The 25,019-nt window shown below is 37.2% G+C and overlaps 1 protein-coding gene across 10 annotated transcripts in view; it reads right to left on the bottom strand.

The window, feature by feature from the left end:
* Positions 1–25,019, bottom strand: part of ADAM23 (ADAM metallopeptidase domain 23) — a 468,543-nt gene that overhangs the window by 17,255 nt on the left and 426,269 nt on the right. For 5 of the 10 annotated variants that reach the window (XM_068244982.1, XM_068244983.1, XM_068244981.1 and 2 more), the window contains 4 exons: positions 24,702–24,807; positions 23,694–23,813; positions 23,377–23,545; positions 16,673–16,784 (listed from right to left, as the gene is read on the bottom strand). In XM_068244982.1, the coding sequence (XP_068101083.1) occupies positions 16,673–16,784; positions 23,377–23,545; positions 23,694–23,813; positions 24,702–24,807 (507 nt within the window). Of the gene's footprint in view, positions 1–4,415; positions 4,507–8,892; positions 8,984–16,672; positions 16,785–23,376; positions 23,546–23,693; positions 23,814–24,701; positions 24,808–25,019 lie in introns of those variants that run through there. The other 5 variants (XM_068244991.1, XM_068244987.1, XM_068244985.1 and 2 more) reach the window with 3 other exon arrangements.

A 25,019-nucleotide genomic window follows, 5' to 3' on the forward strand; every position in this document is an offset into this window, starting at 1 on the left:
CAAAATAGCATAGCATATTCAGGCATTGTGTCCTCTCAAACAATTAAATTAGGCAATGTGTAACCCCAAACATCACAATAAGATGACATAATAATAATGCTACTCCAAACAACATTAGGTAGCATGTTTCCCCAAAACACAAAAGCACTGCGGCCCATATGCAGTTTTCTTTTTTTCCTTAGTTTTCTCCTAGGAGCTAATTTTAAAATTGTCAATAAAATGCCTTTTAAACCACCAGCAAGCAAGAAAATACTCAAAATAATTTTGAAAGGTCTTGTTCACCTACTTTTTGGTACATTTTCAGTTGCAAAGTGCTGAAAATGTATTTTAAATAGAACATGTAAAATTATCACCAAGGAGAAAACTCAGGAGAAAAAGTAAATTGCTTATGGGCCCAGATGTAATTCACTTTTACTCCTGAGTTTTCTCCTATGTGATATTTTTAAACTTGTCAATAAAAAGCATTTTAAGCCCCAGAAAGCAAGAAAATACTGAAAATAATTTTGATAGTACCCTTCCACCTACTTTTCGGTACATTATCAGTTGAAAAGTGGTGGAAAGGTCTTTTAAATAGAAAATGAAAAATTATCTCCTAGGAGAAAACTTAGGTGAAAAAGTTAATTGCATATAGGGTCCTGTCTCTTAAAGCATAGTGGCCCATATGCAATTCCCCTTTTCTCCTGAGTTTTCTCCTAGGTGATATTTTTACAACTTTTCATAAAGTGCCATTTAAGTCACCAGCAAGCAAGAAAATACTCAAAATACATTTGATAGTACTTTTTCATCAACTTGTGGGTACGTTTTCAATTGTAAAATGCTGAAAATTTAGTTTACAGAGAAGATGAAAATTGTCTCCTTGGAGATAACTCAAGTGAAAAAATAAATTGCATATGGGCCCGTGTGTCAAGGGAAATTTCTGCAGGAACAATAGCTATTGGACAAAAGTGACCCATCTTACTAAAAATTCAGTAAGACGGGTCACATTTGTCCAATAGTTATTGTTCCTGCAGAAATGTCCCTTGATTCTCTGTAGCAGGGTGTATTTCCTGCTTAGTCTGGAGGCCAGGAGCTTGTGCAGCAAATGTTCCACAACTACCTTCCAAAATTATTTCTAATGCCGGGCATACACGGTAGGATTATGCATCGGCAACGAGCCAGCGGCTTGATGCCAGCGCGTCAGCACTCGTCCGCGCGTGCGCGTGGATCGATTGCCGCTCGTCCCCGCGGGCGCTGCTAATGAGCCGCTCATTTATTGTCATTGTTCTCCCTGCCTGTATCGAGCACAGTATCGATCCGGCGGGGTATCGGACAGGTTGAATATTATCAATCGAGCCATCAGCGGCTCGACTGATAATATAAAACTGTCCGTGTATGCCCAGCATAAGGATTGTTCCAGGTGCTATTTATTTTAAGTAAGTACAGAGTTTAAGGGACTTGTGAAATCTCTCACAGTAAGGAATGAGGTTTGCTTTTATTTTATTTTTTACTGGTTTATTAATGCAATAAAAACAAATATGACAAGTAAATGCTATGTATTGTTTTGACATTTAATAACAGCTTGATATGCTTGCCGAGTAGAAAAACTACTGCAGTTCATAAATTAGACTTTTTGAAAGCATACACAAAAAAGTCTAACAAAAGCAACAAACAGCCCACACTAGTATTCTTCTACCATGTCACATCATAAATCTAAAACAGAAGTTTAGGATGCCAAATCTAATCCAGAATCTACATTTTAGAAAATATTAAAATACGTCCCACTCCTTCAAAATCAACATGCACTTTAAGCTGTGAGTTTAGGCCAGGCCAGTTCAGTGAGGTTCTGCTACAGTCTATACCCATATCAGTTTCATATACAGTGATCTGTCCAAACATATAAATACAATGCTTTTTTTTCTAATAAATGACACTTTGGTATAAAGATTAGATCTTATCAACTAACAAAGTTACACCCTGGCTTTGTTTAAAAATAAATTAATACATACATAGCAAATATTATAGCAAAATGTGTCTAAGATTACTACCTGGCTCTAGTCTTATTTTGTTTCATGTTTCACAACTTTGTTAGCAGTAAACAGACTTGCATTGTTGTTGCATGAAAATGCTCTAAAATTAAAAACCTATAGATCTGATGACTGCTATTCAGTATTCAGCTGCATTGTTTGTGGAGATTTCTTAACCTTATTTAACAAAAAATATATTTTTCCCCTCTACTGTAAAGATAAATTAGTAACTTTTAAAAACGTTGTGTTTTAATTTCAATATTATAAATAGTTTTTATTACAAAATAAAGTACACAAATATGAGAAAAAATAATTAGGGTATTACTTGCACCTGACTATAAGATGCACCTGACTATAAGATGAACCTAGGTTTAAAGGACAAGAACAAAAAAACAACAACATGGTGCATCCATAGTAGAATCCCCACAAGCTGTCTCCATAACCCCCCTACCCAGTTACAGTAATCCCCCATATAACACCCAGCAGTAATCTGATCTGCAAAGGAAACTGTATTCTGTATTCTTTTCGTGCAGTCTAGAAACAGATCTGGCTGTAATTAAACTGTCTAAGCACTGCTGTATGATGCTTCTTTTTTAAGGTAGCACAAGTGACTTTGCAGTTGAGATGTTAGTTAATTAATAAATGGGACGTTATGAATGGCATGCTCTGAGGGGACACTGAGCTTTAGCGGTAGATCAATACCAAAAACTGCAAAGTGAAAGCAGGGAACAGGTTCACCACAAGACTGCAGATATCAAAAGAAAAACAGAAAATGTAGGAACACCTAATAGTACAGAAACATGCCACACAGGCACAATACACTGTACCAAGGGACAATTAAAGAAGCAACAGAAGTACATGAGTGCAGAGTGCACAGCAAAAGCCCTCACTTGTCCAGGCATTGTGCTCTGAGTCCTCTGTCCTGTATTTTCTTCCACATTGTATCATTGCTGGCACCCTCTCACTGCGTGACCTGGTGGAACACATGCACAAAGAGGGGGCCCTAGCGATGATACAAACCCCCAAAAAAAACAGGACAAAGGACTTGGAGTGCACCAGCTGTACAGATGAGGGCATCTGCTGCGATTTAACTCTGCAGTTGCCGTGGAGGAATTATGGGGGCTGGACTGACAGTGGCTTTGGGTAAAATATGTATTTTTCAGACCATAAGACTTAGTGACTTTTTCCTCCCACTTTTAGGGAGAAAAAAGTATGTCTTCTGGTCCGAAAAATATGGTATACATCACTTTCGGACAGTGGGGAAAGGAGTTAACAAGTTGATTCAACTTAGACAGAGCATGCAGAATGTTTACGGGTTAATCCAGTCTAGAAAGTCTAGAAAATCTTGGGTGAAACAGTAATATATGTTATACCAGGTCTGGATTTACCAAAAGGCACTGTAGGCACGTGGTTACAGGTGCCTGAGGATGGAAAGGCAGCTCACTTCTCTTCCCAAGTGCATCCCTCCCACCTTAGTTATGCAAAGTGCCGAACGGAGTGTAAATGAGAGGTTACTCACCCGGGTCTCTGCATTCCACTGACCAGATCTCCTTTCAGTTGGGGGCACCTCCAGCTACCTATTACTTAGGGGCACCTCTATCTACTTAATACTAAGGATAGCTCTGACTACCTTATACTAAGGAGCACCTGTAGCTACCTATGACGGGAAGTGAACTAAAGGGAGAAGTGACAGCTGGACCAGCCAGTACACTTGTAGGTTTATGGAAGTTAAATTCTAAGATGCCAGGACATTTGTGCCTGTAGGCTCCTGTGATGTAACTCCGGGCCTGTGTTACACTATCTAGTAAAAACATATGAGTGCCGCTGCAGTGGCAATCAATACCATGGCATGTATCCACTATATCAATTTAAATAATGTGTTTGCATTGTTATATCATTAGAACATTCATATTAACCCTCTACCATTTACACAATCCCTTATCTTACAGGAAGTTAAAAAACAGAAAAGGTGTGATAAAGCTTCAGCTCCAGTTACCATTAGGTAGGAATAAATTAAGTTTAATTCCATTTATTTAGGAAAGTCACCATAGACACTGCTCTAGTAATGTGTAGTGTACCTTTCATCATAAAAAAAAAATCGAAATTAAATACATAATTTAGAAATACTTCTCATAAACTATGCCAATCAGTCAACAATAATTTGTTTACTGTGATGTACAGAGGTAAATATATGCAAACTTATCAGAAGATATATTTTCTTTCTTACTACTATAGATCTTTCTTGTCACCAAAGTGTCATCTACTTCTTCAGCACTTTGAAAATGAAACATATTATCATTTGTAATGTGAGCCCAATCTGGACTATGTAGCAGAAACTCAAACATTGTGAAAAACGGTAAGCAGTAGAGTCATGGCATAGCCACTGAAGAGAAGACATGCGTTGTTCCTTACTTAAAGCCCCATCCAGTCCCCCCAAGGACAATAGCTGCTACCAGGATGGCACCAGCGATGGACCCTATTATTAGGTTGGTAGCACTAGGACCTGTAGTAAAGGATCATGGGAAGAAAAACATAAGAACCAAAGACAAGGGAAACTCAAACAAGTAATCTTCTAGTTTGTCAGGATAATTCAGTAAAGTTTTGCAGGCGTATTAAATAAAGCAATGAACATAGTGCAGATTTCAATCTAATAAAAAAAAATTCAACAGTCAGAGTTCAATAAAATGAAATCTGGTTAGCTATGTTTTGCACGTCATGAGTGCTCTTCCCACTCCCATTCTTGCATAAGCCCAATTATGCTCTATTATCCTCTTAATATTATATCTATAAGCTGTTTAGTGTTAAGTTATAGCAATATACAGTAGTTTATATATAGTAAATTTGTACTGCTTAAAGGACTACTATTATGAAAAAAAATAAAATTTAAAATACATTGGTACATTTATTATAAGAAGTACATTTGTCCGAGAGTAAAATGAGCTATAAATTACTTTTCTCTTCCGTTGCAATTCCCCACAGCAGGCAGTAAAAATCTGACAGGTTTTGGACTTGTTCATCTCCTCATCTGGGGTTCTCAGTGTTTCAGTTATTATTTACAAAAGTACTCCTTGGAAAGGATCCATACAAAGATGCCTGCCAGCTTCATGACTTGCCTGAACACTATTTTGGCAGTATAACTGAGAAACTGCTGTTCAGTAAGTGCTTTCAAAAATAAATATAGCTTTTAAAATCCGATGAGAAATTGAACTAGTCCAAAACCTTTAGTTTGGACTAGTCCAAAATTTTTACAATCTCTTGCAAGTGACAGCAACATAGGCAAAAAGAAGTTTCTAGTGCATCTTACTCCCGAAAAAATTTACATTTTATATATAAACACGCATTTGAAATTTTGCAGCTTTTTTGCGATAGTGGGCCTTTAAAATCTAAAACATTGTTTGCTCTGTTGCTACACTCACCATATTTTTGAGGAGAGCAGCAGGTTAGCAATTTGTATAGATGTATATTTTAAGCACTGTAGCATATGATTGTTTTTTGGAGTCTAAAAGATTAAGGCATGATTGTTAAGAAGGTAATTTGACGGCAATATTAAACTGCTCTCCTGTTGTGTCAGCCAATTAGTTCACTACTTAAATGTTACATTTCAAATCAGAACATTTAAGTATCTCCCACTATGGGATCTTGGTTAATTATTATTTACACTATAAAAAGCAGGATAAGGGGTCTTCATAAATTCAAAGATATCATTTAGCATCTAAACACATTGGAACATTCTCATAGGACCATTCCAAACATCAAAGCAACCTATTTGACACTTATAAATAGCCATCAAATACTATGAGGAAATGAGCAAGATAAAGAAGAAAAGGGTGGTCCAAGTGACATCCATTTGTGCAATTTTCTCCAAAGAGCAGAAAACACTTGAAGAACTGAAGGGTCCTTGTTATAATTAATGTACACCTCAGTTCACAACTTCCATGACCTAGTCATCTTGCAATTACTTTTATACTTCATTCTTTGCTTCTGAAAATCATTTATATATCCCTGCATTAGATTTTTACTGCAGTTTTGCAGAAAGAGTAGGCATATTTTTCAGCCTTAAGCAGATGTATCTGAGCTAGAAGAATTGGCCTCAGGAATGATGATTATTACAACAGGTGAGGCACTATATTGTGCCTTTATATTAGCAGGGAAATTAATTAAGTCATATTTGCATGTAACATGTTTGCTGTAATACAGAATATATGTTAGACTTATAATCGATGCTGAGTGGACATAAAAACTAGGCCATTGATATCTGACATAGAAACTAGGCCATTGTGGTCTCTTGATCACCAGTAAACCTCTTGCCATTGCAAATGATAATATTAACATAGAACATAGAATATACACTTTTTTGACAAATAATAGAAACTGGTGTACTTTTTTTTAGTAACACTGTATCATTGATTTAGGCTTTGCTTTAAAGGCTGAAAGGTTAAAGATCATATATGATCCTTTAAAACTGACCTCAGTTCATAAATAATTACCAGTTACGTGACAAGCATGAGTGACACTTGTTAGTGTTAAATTAGACCATAACTAGTGTGGTTAACTGCAATAGAAAATTGCTAATTCATGTTCTCCGATTATCTTCAGCTCAGGAGAAATAAATCAGAATGGTTGAATTTTGGCTTTCGTAATTTAAGTGATCAGGTTTAAAAGCAGTTGGAAAAGAGCTTTGAAGATGCACATTTCTTAAAACTCTGTATGTTTACAGAGCATAAACTAGCAAGTTAGCAATATAGCACATGTTCATTGCTGTGCCACTTTTTCTTGTGGCTACTATACCAGTGGCCAGGACTGGAGTAGAGTCAGTTGAATATTGAGTGCTATTTTCATTCCATACCACTAGTTCAAATGCTACTGGTTTTTAAATGTGTACCACACCCATTTTAACAGTAAAACAATATACATAACATCAACTAGACAATGCAACTGGTAGGCAATATTGCAGTATCCATGCCCTTATCTCTTATATTTTCTGCATCATTATTTCTGTTAGGCCAAATGTATTCCTTCAAATATTAACTGGTGTACTGTCTTTGATTCTAACAGGTTTGACAAAAATACCTGCTTTAGGGGTAATAAAGAAACGTGTCTTGAAAAGTAACACACATGCATATAGTGAGTAGATGGTGGTCAAAATGAAGCAAGCCTTTAGTGTCCATTACAAAATAAAGTCTTGTAGAACTTACCTGTGGAAGACACATTTGGAAAATACCATTTACACATCAGCTAATTAAAAAGAGCTAATTATTTGTGAAGCATAATACAGTGTTATTACTTGGCATAGCAAGCCTTTAAAACATGCTATAAAATACATGTTGAATCAGTGGTGTTTAGAAAATTGTTGCCCTTTTTACAAAAAAGCTGCAGCTCAGCAACTTAGATCAAGAACTGGCTGTCTCACATATCTAACCATCATAAGCGGTGAAGGAGTTGTTAAGAAACCAAAATTATCCAACTAGGATCAAAGCCAAACACTTTATATTATATTTTTTAATGTTGTTATTGTTTAAAATGGGTGTTTATTATGACCTATTCAAACTATGTTGCCTTAAATTCCCCAGACTGAAGACTGAGTATTACACAATGACAAATAACTAACCACTACATCAACAACATATCACAAAAAGCAAACTCACAGTTATTCATTAAACAGTACCTTTAATACTACATTAAACAAAAAAGCTATATTTAAAATAGTAATGAACATGAGCTACATAGATACAAAATACAGAAGATTATGTCCAGACAACTAATATATAACAGAATAAAACACATGACCCTTTAAGGAGAATTCACTTGGTTCTATTAATTGTCCATAACCTAAGAATTATAATTGTGGTAAAACACTAGAGATCTGGTTTCTTGTGTGCAATTCAAATTTAAAATGAAATATGGTGCCCTACCAACCACATGTCTCAAATTCTGTAAATAGGTATTACTGAAACAATATGTTTTGTTTTATTAACATTTTTTTCTCACTGAAACTCTTAGCTTAACTCTAATAAGGAAAAAAACTAGAGGAAAAAAACTAAAAGTTTACAAAACACCTTAATATGGTGCAGTTAGACACTTACAGTATATATGGGCACAAATGCAAAATTCCCCTGTGTACAGTAATTCACCAAATTCATAAATTCCTGAATCATTAAAACTTTTCTATCAGATACTCTAAGCAAACTAGCCAAAAAAAAGCGCTGCTTTTGCATGACACTTTCTCCTGCTAGCAACCTCCCAAGAGGTATGCCTCCTACCCTTAATAATAATTCAGTGAGGCTTTTTAATTCCATTTTTATTGTGGAGGTGTTCAGTATTTAACAAATCTGAAGAGACCATCCACTGCTGACATTAAATATTTGCTAGCATGAACAATTTACAGATTTCTTCTGCCAAATTGTATAATTTGATAAACTGCTGTATATAGTGTTATATACTTTTTTATAAGTTACTTTAAGAGTCAAATGAAAATGGACATTATATACCGGTAATGTAAGGATACCGTAAAGAAGAAGAGAACACTTTGACAAAGTAGTTATAAAAGGACTACTGCTTTTAACAAAGGCTGCATTTTACAAAGCAAAACATAGGCATAACTTTATTTATTACTGTATACAATTTAAAACAACAAAAACAGCACATCTATTTCTGTTTAGGCTTGGGAAGAGACAAATTCTTAATATGCCCCACATTTCCCAGACAGGAGAGGATCAACACTGCATGAGCAAATCACATGACAAGGACGAGGTCAAATCACATGACTGTTACGGTCATCACCACCACGTGACACATAGCCAAAGGGACAAGTACACATAAGGCTCAGACACACAATATACTTTCACCTCACACACTTGGCACCAAACAAAAAACTTTTAAAAGTGCTTACTCTATTCCCCACCCTGTGCCTCCAAATATCACCCCCAGAGCCAGAATGGTCCCTGCCACTGCACCTATAAGTCTGTTAGTGGCCATGCTCACTGTGTGGAGGGAAAAGTAAGATTATTTTCACAAGAATAATAACTTTTAAATAATATAATGGAAATAACAATCATAAGTCTCTATCTAGAAAAAGACCCATGGATGTTTCTACAAGAGCATTAAGACTTACAGCAACTATAGTCTATGTATGCATAAATGATTGATCAGCATAAGGCTAATTATAGAGCTATGGCTTTCTAGTTTCTATCAAAGAATATCAATCTTTACAAACACAGTCATGTGAAAAAGTAAGTACAATCCATGCAAATATGTTTTGTCTCTTCTTTATAGGTGGGAATATCAATATTTTATTGTTATCCAAACAGTATATACAGATGATGTGATATAAAGAAACAAAACAAAAAACAAGGTATGCAATATCCTTATATACAAAAAGTAAATAATTAATTAGTTCTAATACTTGGTATTGTTGGCTTTTGTAGAAGCCCCTTCTGGAAATTATTTCTTTATACTTGTGTACCAGTTTGTGGCATCAAGTGGGAGAAATTTGTCTCAGAATTCTCTATACACAGTTTTTTCAGCTGTGCAATTCTTGAGGGATTTATGGCATATACAGATCATTGCAAATCGGTACACAAAATCTTGATGGGATTTAGATCCAGATTTCTGCCTGGCCAAATCATTCCTTAGTGCATTTAATGTTGCGATGGTCTCACATTATCTTCAAGCATCCTTAGATACGAAGAAGAATTTAAGGTGAGTTCCAAAGCATAACATTTTTCACATCATGCTTGTCAGGTGATACCATATTCTCCTGACAAAATGTTGATAAAATGCTAATGAGAAAAGGTCATTTGATATGGTGGCAAAACTTTACTTCTAAAAGCCTAGGTTTTTCCCTAGGTGTTTAAACTTTAGTCTTGAAGTTATGTTCTTCCCATACAGCAAAATGCTTTGTTGTGGCATATCTACCACATCAATCTATAGAGCTTCGTTATAATGCTAGAATCATGTGCTTGAGCTGCCTGTATGTCATGAAATAATGAAATTCAGGGGTTTTAAGTTTCCTTTCAGTATATTATTATTGATTTATAAAGCGCCAACATATCCCATGGCGCTGACATATTAGGCTGCATTAAATGGAAATTAGGATAGCCTTGCTTTGGAAAGCTGATAGCTGTTTAAAATTATCTGCATTAGTAGATTATATTCTAGACAGTGGAATTACTGATGTTCAATTGTATGGTGTTATTCTTAATTTCATATAAAGACTCATGAACATATATAAACTTTCTGGAGGCCTAGGAGAGCTCTTTTAAACTAGGAATGGTAATACCGCAATCTTAACACAAAGAATTGCCTGTGTTTTACATTAAAGTCAGACTCCTTAAAGATTCTTTCTAACAAAGCTCTAAACATTTGCACATTTAAAGTAAGTATTTAGGTAATGATACATATAAGGTATGCTTACTCTTTTCCAAAAGCTAAATTTGAAGTTATTTAAATTACTCAATTCATTACAAAATCTAACCAAAGTGTTTATTTTATTATTATTGTTTAGTCCTCTATTTACAATTGTTGAATAAACGATCAAATATCTGTTTGTTGAAATATGTATACAAAGTAAAAAAGTTTTCTTTGGATGCAGTTACTTATCAACATGACTGTATGTATCATTCATTGGAGCAACAGCTGAACCACCATAATCGCAAACAATGATAAAGGTCCATTTTGGAAGAATGTAAATTTGCCTTCTTTGTCTAAACATTTGATTCAGAATAGATTGTGATGAGTCATTTTCACCAGGCAACACATGTATTTGTCCTTAGCCATACTATTTAAAATATTATATTTGCACTGGTGGCTAAGGTGGAAGAAACCAATGCAACTTATAAAGCTACGTAGGTTGAAGAAAGATTTGTCCATCAAGTTCAGCCAATATAAAACCAATCCTGCACTCTAAGAGACCCCCATAGCTAATTTAGACAAAAGTTAAAAGCCCTTGAAAAACATGGGCTGATTAGTTTCAAACGAGAAATAAAAGCCTTTCTGATTCAAAAGGAAAATATTGCAAAATCCCTAGATAAACATTCTACTTTTAATAAAACTACTATGCAATGGAGTTGAAAAGGGATTTTATCCTCTTTCTTGCCTAATATATACAGGGAAACTTAAATTCCTAAGAAAATACATTTTTGATCAACATAGCCTGTTTGCCTCACAAGTTAAACAGCAAATTTAAAGCACAATTTTTATGGGTGTTTCAACTATCACAGGGTCCATTCAGGTGTTTGAAAAAAAAACATATCTGGGACGCTTACTCCCAGCTACAATGGCCTACATGGTCTTTCATAAGTGAACCAAACATTTTGAGGTTGCTGACCAAAAATGCATACTAAAAAATAAAAAGACTAAACTGTGACTGAAATAAGAATGCTCATTCAGAAATAATAATAGAAATAATATTTTCTATATAATGTTTACCCCTAACTGGCCTTCGAAGATATCAACAACAATATTTTCCCATTTGTTAAAATCACCTCTTCTCAGAAAGCATCATTAAAATATAATTAGCAATGAGCTACTGTTATTAAGTATACTGACACAATAGCATCTTGCAGTGCATCTTGTACCTTCTAAACATATAAAAAAATAAAAGTAAAAATGCTACCTTCATTTTAATTTTTTACTTAGCTTTACCCCAACTTTCTAAGGAAGAGTCATGTCTGTTAGGGGCAGCTACAAACTTTTTCCCTGGCCAACAAATATCTGTACTGAATTCTGTTATTAGATTAGATTTTTGACACTTAGGAGATGAGGTACATCCATTTTAGTAATCAGTCCTCTGAACTCCTGTCTGTGACTCATTGCACATGCACAGATAAAATAAATAAAAGGGGGGAGAGTGCAAAAAAGTATTGTAAATCACATTCTGCATACTATCAACTTATTGTTTTGTTTTTTTACAAGTGTAATTCTTATGCTGGTAATGAATTAAGACTGTTATATGAGCTCTTGTATTATGTTGGTCAGATGCATGATCCCTTAGTTTTATTAAATCAGAGGTAACATTGCTGTACTTATTCTTAGAGTCTAACACATTCATTTTTGCAACGTCTAAAGCCACTCGCCACACACAAAATTGACCTTTCAGTTTACCTTACAAATTATATATATTTATATTTATAGCTTGTCTCTTGGAAATTTTTGTCTTTAACCACTTCAGGACCATAGGTTTAAACCCTCCTAGTGAGAAGGCTATTTTTTACAATTTAGTGCTCTGCAGCTTTAATAGCTTGCTGCAGAGCGATACAACTTAGCACACAGAAGGATCCACCACTTTTCGGCCCACCAACAGCGCTTTCCGTTGGTGGGCTCTGAGTGCTGATGCAGAGGTTTTTTCTATTAATTTATTTGTATTTTTTTTTAAATAAAATCATGCCTTTTTTATGTATTTTCCCCTCCCTCCCCAGACAGCCAATCAGCTGGATCATCTCTCATAGGCATCAACCTATGAGAGCAATGCTTTGTTTTTACCTTCCAGGGGACAGCCGAGTGACACAGCTGTCCCCAGTACAGTGCTGCCATAGATTGCAGCACTGTACAATGTAAATAGACAGCAGTTTCACCGTCTAACAGTCTGATAGCGCCAATCGCCGCATGCAGACTGTTGACGGAGCAGAGCTCTGTCATTCACGCAGGGATTCTTGAGCAGTGGCGTGCGCAATTCCCTGCAAAACCACACCCCATGCCTTGATGCCTTTTGCCGTTGCGCGTTCCTGGGGCTGCCACCTTCCTGATGCCTATCGGCATTAGGCAGTCAGGAAGAGGTTAAAGGATACATACGGGAAATATAACAAAATAAGATTTACTTACCTGGGGCTTCCTTCAGCCTCTGGAAGCCTATGTGTCCCTCGCCGCTCCTAGGGTTTCTTCCATAGCAGCCACAGACTGGCCAGGTTGGCAGCCACCGTGCATGCCCAGCTAAGTAAATCTTATTTTTTTATATTTATCAGATGTACCCTTTAAGCCCAGCTTCTTCAAGGTGGCATTTGTTTTCTTGGAGGCTATGCAAACCCCAGAAAATAAGAAGAAGACAACAACACATTCATAATCTTAACAATACGACATATACAGACATAAGATAATCATTGTCAAAGAAAAACATGTACAGTCAGATTGAGAAATCATCACAAGACTGTACAATGTTTAAGTGTAGATGTTTCCTGTGGCTCTGCGTAGCCCTTGGAATGAAAGAGACCAGAAACCCAATGGCGCAGTATTTTAAGAAAGTTGGTAAAGCTGTAATTGTGATGTAAGTTTATACTCAGTAAGGTGGGTTGCAAATCCTTGCAACCACGGCATAAGCCTGCGAGAATATAACTGTCCTCACTTGGTTCTCTAGGTCTGCATACTGGAACGGGGCAGTGAGTCTCTTTTGGGTGTCTATAGTTTTGTGACAAGACTATAAAGCATAACCTCCTTTGGAGGTTCAGACTAAGAAAAACAATAGGGGTGGAGGCACCCAATATAGGATCTAACCGAAAACTTTTATAGGAGAGGCAAAGCTTTACAGAGAGGCATAGCTATACAGAAGCGCTCACACTGGCAACAGACCTCTCTATGGCACTTTATTGTTTGTTAAACTGGCTAAAGGAAGCGAGCTACTACCAATGAAGTGCATTATGCTTTGATTAAAAATTGATTTTCAGTTTAACTATTGTGATTTTAATATGTATGTCTAGAGAAAAAACCTTTGTGAAAAAAAAGTATCTGGTGCTTCCATAGCTGGTTGCCATCTCACATTTGTATGTAGCTTCATAGTTTAGTTCATATCTACTGATCATATAAACTGCCTTGAAAGACTTAAACCCATTGTAGATATTAAAATGCAGTCAGGCATTCTGATACATTCCGTTGATATTTGACTAGGTGACATACAAATAGCAGAAGCTCTACTTGGCCAGGCATTCACATTATATTTCTGGAAAGGGGAGGAATGAGCTAGAAGTTGGGAGCGGATTATTTCAAGAAAGTGAAATAGTGAATAGGCAATACTAAAAGTACAAATCGTTACATGATCCAGCTGTAAATGACTAGATTGAGAAATTGCCATCTAATATTTATGTGTAGCCTAAGAGTGGCCAAGCCTAATCTAATAAATTAAATTATTACAAATTGCAGCATTATTTGCAGCAATTGGGTAATATGGGTGATAATGATAGGGAGCTAGTTATCAATTCTGAGTACCATAGTATTCAGTGCATGCACTGATTTCATATGTTATAAAACCTCTTCAACTGATTAATCACTAATTCCACTAGGAAGTGAGCAATTCACCAGCTAAACTGCCAGAAAATATTAAGGCTACTGTTAGGAAAACATACGGCCAACAATCTACAATTTACTTGAGCTTCATGAGTCTTAGTAAAAAATCTTCCTATGTCTAACATCAGATGTTCAGTCTGGCAAACATATCAGAGTTGTGGTCACTTACGTTTACCATGTTCATTTCTGAAATATCTTTAACTGTTAACGTGTGATTTTGTTTCGTAGGTAACACTAATACTAAAATATTTGTGCTTAAATACTTATTGTATGCATTTAGAATGCATTTAAAAAAAAACAAATTAACCTTTTTGCATATGAACTAATCAAACACACTGCTTCCTATGGCATGAAAAGTAAAGCATGTTTTTTTTTTCATAAACAAACACTCCACTTTTGCTGTACTATTTTCTTCCTCAATTCGATACAATAATTTGAACGTTGTACACATGTACACTTAATAAAGTGATTAAAATGTTGAATGAGCTCTGGGAGTTTGTCTGATGCAATAAACTTTTAAAGTGATTTTTGTTCAGCAAGCTGTTAGTTTTCATTGAGTTTTTTTCTTTTGTGTTTCTTTTTTCTTTTTATTTATCTTTTTAAACACTGTTTAAAAAAAATCTTAAGTATATAACAGATGGTTTACTTTCAACATTTTTGTTTGTCCTTGGCAAAAGGTAGAAAAAAGATTGATAAAACTTAAACATTTACCATTTTCAGAGCCTTTCACACTGTCTTGTCAGTAAGGCGAGTTTAAATAAGATGTATATAGGAAAGTAAGTAATATTAGGCAGCCTTCGGTACAGTCTCCATACTCTATGTCTTCCCTTTCCCAATGCATGTCCATTTTCAGACTCATATTCTAGTGTATCACTGAACATATCCGTAGTCGCATGTCTGCATATTCCAGCTGTATTTTTTATTTTATGCTCTTTTTTGGGGGTGGGGGAGGGGGTGGGGGTGGGGGGGCTAATGCCTTACATTTTTAAAGCAGAGTAATTGTGCACTTTCCAATTGCTGATGCTCTGGGATATATTTCATTCACCTATTTTCTCACTGCATCTACACTTGGCACATTTACTTGCATATTTTTATATACTTTTACCGGCATAATGATTCTACTAAACTTTTAAACTGTTATGTCTTCTTTAATTGTATACACACAAATGTCTAGGAGGAATCTGATGAATCCAAAGTTTAAAGGGACTCCGAGCACCTCTCATGGGCATGCCTTTAAGCCAGACGACTTCCAACAAAGTTGTGCTATGATCCCTCTGGAGGAGCCTCTTGCAATGGCCATGCGTGTCACTTCCTCTTCCTGCTTCATTCAGTGATGCACTTCTCTAACAGAGAAGATGGGTGACCCGGAAGTTATAACATAGCCAAGATGGCAGCCGCAATTTAAATTTAAATTGAAGGAAAACTATTTGGTGTAGAATGGCGATTCAGTCATCAAATGAAAGAGGAGAGCACAAGCTACAGAAAGGTATCTTAAGTACTTAAGTACTGGTCAGAGTCTTAAAGCATGCCCACAAGAGGTGCTCGGAGTCACTTTTAAAATGTAAATTTAGTCATTGCTTTCACCACCAAAATAATATTGTTGTCAAGAAAAGATTTTTTTTAATTCAACACTTTCCACAGCTGCCCTTATTAACTAAGTGGCTGTCAGATTTCATTGACTAAAAGCGCAAAACTAAAACCCAAAATTGAACAACACAAGTTCTCAAAGCAATCATGCTGATAAGTGCAAATTATAAGCATTACATTTAGAAATTCACTTTTAAAATTTAAAAACTTAATGTAACTCTGGTTGCCTGCAGCAGCTGTTTACCAATCTATACAGGATTCAGACCTATTGTGCTTTGATATTTTCCTGTCAGCAGATTGAGGTTTTGCTCAATTGCTCGCCAGCATACTTCATGTAAATGTAAGTCCATCTTCTCATGTAGACACAAGATTTCTACTGTAATGCAAAGATGTTGGGCAATGAAGTCTGGCACCTATTGTTATCCCTACTTTGGATGTCACAGTTGATTAGACTGCCCACCAGCTGAATCCAGAGAGAAGAGAAAGCAAGCTGTACTGTAGTGGCAAGCACATTAAGTGCATAAACAGGTATGCTACTATCATCTCTTTGCTTCTGTAGAACAACCATACTCCCTTATCATCCTAATTATTTTTAGAAATTGTCTGTTTTTATTTTTGGATTTAATTGGGCTTTAAATGACCAGTGGAGAAACATATTTTGTACCATAAAATATATCGTTATCATAACATCTAATCTTTTTTTTTTCTTTTGGAAACTTGCATGTGACATTGACTCTATTGCAGTTACATTTTCACAGTGTAATATGACTTAATGTGACTGCTAATAAAGAACATAAGAAAATGGCACAAACCCTTTGGTACTTCCTCTTTTTTATTGTTAATCTCTTTCTTGGGGTCATAAATACTGCAGTCAGTTCCTGCCCAGGTTGAACTACATATACAAGTGGCTTCATTGCTGCAAACCTGAAGAGTAAGAGAATAGTATTAAAATTGGACAAAGTGAATCTGCTGTATAGAATGTCTAAAGGAGCTTTCCTGTAAACGTACAGACATGGTCAATGAGAGAAAGCAATGCACGGGACTGTGGCCTTACCCTTAATACTTAGAGTGTAGCTTACTGAAGAATAGTGGTATTGTCCATCAATAAGAGAAAGTGGCAATGCACAGCCATAAAAAATAACCTGTACCACTATTGCAAAAGTTAAAAGAATGTTATCAGGCACCAGCACTGCATAGGAGAGATTGGGATAAAGGCAGTTAGAGGATCAACAGCCCTATTGCACTGTCAGCATGCAGTGCTTCTTCAACGCTGCATGCTGGCAGTGCAAAACATCTGTTGACCCTCAAACTTACATATATGGTAGAACATTGTTTTAATCAAAGGGCACAATTTCACTTAAATCTATTATTAGTAATCTGGCACCATATTTCTCCATCTTTCAGATGTTCCATGTATGAATGAGCTTGAATTTCAACCAAAGTCACTTTTGCATCAGAATATGCATTTTGACATACGGATTTTTACAAAAATGTTCTCATTCCCATATTTTTTCCAAATATTTTCATCTGTGTGAAGTTATGGCAAAAAGAAAATGCCCACATTTGCTCATCAATAGTTTTGCATGTGTGGAATAAAACTCTGATGAAGTTATGCTACTTTTTGCATTTGTTTCTGATTTTTGAATTACTCTATTGAAGGTACCTACAGGTTCTAATAAATACTTTATGCACTTCAATGTCACTTTCAATTTTTTATACATAATGTAATGATGCCAGGTTTGAGGAAAAAAAAGAATACAGATACTAGCATGATTTGGCTGTAGTCCTCATTTCAAAGCAAATTATAATTGATTAAATAGTAGGATGGGCTGATAATCTAGTTCAGAGAAACACTGTGGGCCTGATTCAATTACAAGAGTAAAAACATTCACCTCATGTAAGTAAACTATAAGCCTGCAGTGCTGGCTGATCCAATTACTACTTTTTGTAGAATATAGAAGCCTCTTTTAATATGGGGCTAGAATTTTTGAATCAGGATGATACCATTTAATGGTTAACTTAGAAGAAAAGGAGTAAGCCTTTTTGGCTAATGAGTCTTCTACAGACTCAATTCCTGTAAGATGTTAGAACAGGCAGCTTATATACACTGCACATTTAAAGGAGACACATTCTTTTGCAAACATAAATAAATGTCATTCGATGCCTTGATTAGAACATCCCAATACACTGGTAAAAAGAGTGGCACTCTAGGCTGGAGGAATGGGTGCCCAAGCCTCAATGGATCCTCGCATCCAGGAATCCTATCCAGAAGTCAAGACGATGATGGAGGCTGGCACATCCAGATAAAAGCTCTTTATTATGAAAACATTAAAAGCAGTGGTAATACAGCGACAGCCCGCTGTTTCAGGTGTCAGCCCTTTCTCAAGCTGTTTCAACCACAAATCCTGAGTCAAACATGAATACACGTATTGAATACACGTAACTGGATGCCACCCACTGGGCGGAACTATCCACACGTAACTTGTAAACACAAGACTGCCCTATCAGCGGCAGTCTTAGCAGACATGGTGAGGTTGTTTATATTTATATATGGTAGTTGCCATGGGGACGCTGCGTTTGGGTTCGCCTGCTAAGACTGCCGCTGATAGGGCAGTCTTGTGTTTACAAGTTACGTGTGGATAGTTCCGCCCAGTGGGTGGCATCCAGTTACGTGTATTGTTTTCAGCGTAGTATTCAATACGCATGACGCATGAGCGCACCCTACGTAGCGCCGGCGTGGTGACGCCACGTGATAGTGTGTCACGTGTACCTACATCGGCGAATAGGAAGCCGGATGGTGTGTCTGTTGGGCGTGATGCCGATACAGAGCCTCCGGTGAATGCCATAGCGGCTGCATTTGCATGTTAGAGACATGTTTCCACTCAGGTCCGCAGAACAATACAGGTAACCGATTGGCTGTTGGGGATTTGAATCCATTGGTTGTTGCTGAGGGCAGGCAGTATATATACATGCATGTTTGACTCAGGATTTGTGGTTGAAACAGCTTGAGAAAGGGCTGACACCTGAAACAGCGGGCTGTCGCTGTATTACCACTGCTTTTAATGTTTTCATAATAAAGAGCTTTTATCTGGATGTGCCAGCCTCCATCATCGTCTTGATTAGAACATCAGGAGGGTCTCACACAGGGAAGCGGGAAAAAAGGGTGCAGGCCGCTAGTGGACAAAAAGGGCGCCGCCATTCACTCTCATAATAAATAACGTTTAATAGGCGGCGAGCAGGAAAAAAGGGCGCAGGACATAAATAACGTTTACAAACGGCGCCAGGAGATTTTTAATGATTTATAAGTGTGCTTGTGGTGATTTACGTTTATAAAATGCACTGTGCCAAATAACGTTTATAAAAATACTAAACATATTTATCTTATTTAACTAATTAAAACATTATTTAAAGTTTTATCCCTTACTGTTTCGAAAACACTATTATTCAGAAAATAAAGCGATCAGTACGTAACGTAAATTGCTAAATATTTTTTGCATCCACAATTAGTAAAACATTATTATCCACATAATAAAGGGGGGTCTTAGGTTTAGGCACCACCTGGGGGGGTCTTAGGTTTAGGCACCAACAGGGGGGGTCTTAGGTTTAGGCACCAACAGGGGGGTCTTAGGTTTAGGCACCAACAGGGGGGTCTTAGGTTTAAGCACCAACAGGGGGGTCTTAGGTTTAGGCACCACCAGGGGGGTCTTAGGTTTAGGCACCAACAGGGGGGTCTTAGGTTTAGGCACCAACAGGAGGGTCTTAGGTTTAGGCACCAACAGGGGGGTCTAGGGGTTAGGGGTAGGTACAGGAAGGGTTACTTAGGCACCAACAGGGGGGTCTTAGGTTTAGGCACCAACAGGGGGGTCTTAGGTTTAGGCACCAACAGGGGGGTCTTAGGTTTAGGCACCAACAGGGGGGTCTTAGGTTTAGGCACCAACAGGGTGGTCTAGGGGTTAGGGGTAGGTACAGGGAGGGTTACTTAGGCACCAACAGGGGGGGGTCTTAGGTTTAGGCACCAACAGGGGGGTCTTAGATTTAGGCACCAACAGGGGGGTCTTAGGTTTAGGCACCAACAGGGGGGTCTTAGGTTTAGGCACCAACAGGGGGGTCTAGGGGTTAGGGATAGGTACAGGGAGGGTTCTGTGTAAGAGTAGGCTTAGGTATAGTTTTAGTAAAATTTTAGTAATAATACTAATGTTTTACAACACTTATTACGAACGTAGTTATATTTATATCATCGTTATCAACCAAAATAACTATGTAACTATGTAACTATGTTATAAAGAATATTTTCAGATTTTATTATAAGAACAAACCATAAATGAAGGTTATTCACAATAATATACAATTATAACAATTAAACATATATTATTGTTTTTTTAATAAACGTAATTATAAGTTTAACTTTTGAAACAGGGAAGATTAACGTTTTCACAATTTCCGATTTCATAAACATTATTTAATGATTTATAAATTTGTTAAACATTATTTGTAAACGAAATATAGCACACTATTTTTATAAACGCTATTAAAAATTAATTGTTAATTAGCGTTTACACCCCGCGCCCTTTTTGTCCAGGCGCCCTTTTTGTACGTACGCCTCACACAGATGCTAGCTAATTTAAGACAAATAGATGAGATCACTTGTTTGCTTAAACATCACATGCCACAGACTCTGATTGACGAGGAGACATCATAAAACCAGAATTAAAAAGTAACTTTTGCAGAGTACATACAATATTTGTTATAGGAAGAAATAAGTGTGGCATTTAAAACCCATCTTACTGCACAAGAAATAAAAAAATAAATTGCGATGATGGCAAAAATTGTGTTGATGGCAGCTGGCACATTGTTTCCATGGCTACACAAGAAACATGTAAACAATATGTAAAGGTAGCCATACACTGGTCGATTTGCCATCAGATTCGACCAACAGATAGATCTCTCTCTGATCGAATCAGAGAGGGATCGTATGGCTGCCTTTACTGCAAACAGATTGTGAATCGATTTCAGCCTGAAACCGATTCACCATCTGCTGAGCTGCCGCTGTCACCTGTATCGCCCCCCCCCTCCGCACATACATTATCTGAAGACTGGTCCCGGGCATGTTCTCTGCATCATGACATCCGCGTATAACTTTCTGTCACTCCAGTGACAGCGGAAGTTCAAATAGAGTGCCCTCTATTTGTACTTCCGCTGTCACTGCAGTGACACAGGAAGTTATACACAGATGCCGGAATGCAGAAGGTGATGCAGAGAAGATGCCAGCCGGGAGGTGATGCGGAGAAGATGCCAGAAGCCAGCTTCAGGTAATGTATACCTGCGTTGATCGTACGCCGCTAGCGATGCGCTCCCTACCCGCAGGCGATCGACGGTAATTTCCCGCACGGAGCGATCGACGGGACCGATCTATTTTGGGACGAAATAGATCGAAATTTAGCGTTTAGCGTGAACGATGTGACAGCAGATTCGATCCCAGTGATCGAATCTGCTGTCGATCGGCGGGTAATTGGCCTAGTGTATGGCCAGCTTAAGAGTCTGGAGAAAGTATTACTATATATTGGAATCCAGGCCCAGATTTAGCACTAGACACTCTAGGCTTGTGTTGAGAGGAGGATTCAGTGCCTGTATTTATTGTCTACTAGCATGTCACGGGCTGGTTACTCTGAGCATGTTATTAAGGAACTATGGAAAAGATTAACAGTGGTGGCATCCTCATCAAGTCCAGTCAGTTTCACTGCAGGGGAGAGGGGGGAGAAAAATAATGTTGCTGCACCATCCTAGTCAGACCCACCCCAGACCTTTACTACTTTTGCCTACAACAGCCATTTGCAGAGCAGAGCAGAGAGCTGTGGAGGTAGGGATGTTTTCAGAATGATAGCAAAATGGGATTCAGGTTTTTTGGGAAGTTTTTTGGTATACTGTGGCTGTGAAAGAAAAGGATGGATTGAATCTAGTGCTAGTGGAGGTAAAAATAACTGCACTTATCTCCAAAGGGGTGGGGCTGTGACAGGAGGCTTCCAGATGGACCTCCTGCAGTGGATGAATAAAGATGGTGCCTGGGGAAAAAGCTAAGCACCCTCAACTCCGATACTTCACAGACGGGGGTTTTCTTGTGTCTGCACAGTGCAGCTGCGACCATTCATGGTCAAACCCTTGGTGAATAGCTTTAGAGCAAGGCTTTCCAACCCTGTCCTCAAGTACCACCACCAGTACATGGTTTGCAGGAAACCACAAACATTCACTTGGGAGGTAATTATTGTCTTAGCAGAGCCGATTAACTACCTCTGTGGATTTCTACAAAACATGCACTGTTGGTAGTATTTGAAGACAGGGTTGGGAAGCCCTGATTTAGAAGATTCCAGCACTGGAACTGGTAAGCTCAAGGGGGATGTAGAAAGCTTCTATTCCCTTTTCTAATTTGAGCATCTAATTTTTTTTGTGTGCAAAATTTGCCTTCAAGTACATTTTAATATATGTTATTTTATTTATTCAGTCCACTCTATATTTGCACATGTCTTAAACCTTTATACAACCATAGGAGGACTGTTGCTTGCAGGGAATGGGACTCCATCTCTCAGGCTACAGTTCGGGACCAACTGTTTTTAAAATGTGTGGTTTTATATCATTAGAAGAAAGGGGCATGACTTGGGGTGTGGCCTTGTTGAGGAGTGGAATTAAGGGTGCAAGAACCTTTGACATGCAAATCTGGCCCTGTTTGAAGGTTACTAATTGAATCTTTTTAAAGTTAACAAATGTTGTTCTTATTCAAAACTTTCTAAATATATTAATTATGTCTCCATGCATCTGAAACCAAAGTAGGTAAAAGAGTGATGACTAGGCCTTATTGCTCTAATATGCTAGTCATCCTGTGCAGACCTGTGGCACCAAATATTCAGTCAGTAAGGGCAGGTATGAAATCAAAACTTTCTTTTCCTGGATGTTGCCAGTTTTGGACCTATTACAAAGTTCGTTGGGTTGAAAAAGGACATAAGTCCATCAAGTTTAACCAGAAAATATATTTGAAGAAACAGGTGTCTATACTCAAGTAATTGAAGACATGTTTTTTTTTTTTTAATTGTAAAAGGCTATGCAGCACACTACAAGGTGTCCATACTACAGAGAGGGCAATAGAGTATAATCTACTGAGAAGGTGTGTTTTAAAATGTTAAATACCTGTTAAAAGCCACAGATTTTTAATCTGATTTGACTAGCATATATTTGTAATTAAATGAGTGTGAAAACCTGTTTGCTGTGGTCCAGCCCTTAAAGAACCCCTAAGAAAGCGTGGGGAGTTGACTTCTATGCTGTTTTCCTTTTGATACACAGTGGTGAGTGAGATGTATTATTTTCTATAGTATTGCTTTCAGCCCTACCACACTAGACCATGACTTGTGAATCAATCTAGCACTACAGATGGCATCTTTGTGATTTTCATACTTCTAGCTTCATGTGTAATTAGGCAAATGCAATTGTATATACTCTACTGTTTCAAGGAGACCTAAACTAATCTTACCCCATGTCCAGAACAGACTTTCTTGTTGGAACCTAATGGGCAGCTGCTGATGTTCAGGGTTGAAATAGGTAGGCACTTCCTGTCTAAGCACATCATTGATGGGCCACAGGGTGTTCCATCTTCTACATATCCCATATCAGTCTCATCATCCAAAAGAATATGAGCGCCACTGCAATAAATAAGCCATTACATTTCAGACCAGAAGATATTTATTTTTACAAATACTGCTGCAATACTAAAATAATATCTTTATTAATACTGACTGCAATAAAAACTGCAAAGATGCACATTATGCACACAGAAGTATGATTAAGTACCTGCAGTCTACAACCCTTCCTTGATAATTAATGTATGTTGGTGGGATGTCACCTTCCAACTTGCCAATGCGAGGGGTTTTAGAAACATTTGCACAAAGCAGAAATCCACAGAATACATCACTATGGGAAAAAAAACATTGCAAATGTCAGTCTCGTGGTATACAAACATTTATATACAGTTTGTTAAATATAATAATATTTTCTTGATGTATTGAAAGCCAATAGTACCATCTAGTACTGCACATATACTTCTTTTTATTATTTTAACAAGGGTCCATATGAAATTCATTTTTTCTCTTTAGTTTCCTCCAAGTTGATAATTTCACACCTTGTTAATAAAATGTCTTTTAAACCCCCAGAAAGCAAGAAAATACACAAAACCAATTTTATAGTACATTTTCTATTACTTTTGGTACTTTTTAAATTGTGAAATACTGAAAAAATTGTTTTAAAGAGAAGATAGAAACATATCACCTATGAGAAAACTTAGGAGGAAAAGTGAATAGCATATCGGTCACAGTGTTACATTTATACACACAAGCAGAGATGGTGAATGAGATGCAAATTACTGTGGCCTCCATACAGATTTAATGTAAACTGTTTGCACCTTAACGCTGAGTCGGTCAAAAATATCAGGAAGCATGTTCAACTGGCCCAATTCCAAACGTCATGCCATTTTCAATACATTTTGCATGCCATCTGCAATCCTTAGCATCTTATCAACTAGTTCTACACACAAAGTGCCTTTGTAAGGCATAAAAAGTTTGAATGAGTCTTGTAACACTCCATCAGATGTTTGGTTGGTTTATAATATAACATTTTTATAGACACTAAGCAATTCCATCAAACTGACAGCTGAAATTCAGCCAGTTGGCTGCCTGTTATGTTATGGAACAATTCTAGTTGTTTTTTTTTTTGGGGGGGGGGGGATAATTAATATGCAATCATATTAATCAGTGAATATTTGAGATACTCTACTGTTTAAAAAAAAAACTAAACTGAACTTACTGTTTGCTGCACTGGATCCAATTACCTCCATCTTTCCCACAGTTTCCTTTCTCCGTACCTTCTGTATTCAGTTTTTCATAGCAGTATTTGTCTGATCCTGAAGCTTCTGCCATGACAGAAAAAGGAAAATTTAAAGAGTTGTACGTGCAGGAATAACAATATAAATTCAATATTAGATATTCCAGATTTCTGCAGCATGCATCCGATTCCCCCAATGGTCTGTGTCTGCCAAATCCGAACTTCCGGGTATTCCTGGAAGACAACCGTGGGAAGACGTGGCCAGTTGCGAAGCAGAAAGAGATGCATCCAGCTAATGGA

The sequence above is a fragment of the Hyperolius riggenbachi genome, chromosome 7, assembly GCF_040937935.1.
Source record: "Hyperolius riggenbachi isolate aHypRig1 chromosome 7, aHypRig1.pri, whole genome shotgun sequence".
NCBI classification, from domain to species: Eukaryota; Metazoa; Chordata; class Amphibia; order Anura; family Hyperoliidae; genus Hyperolius; species Hyperolius riggenbachi.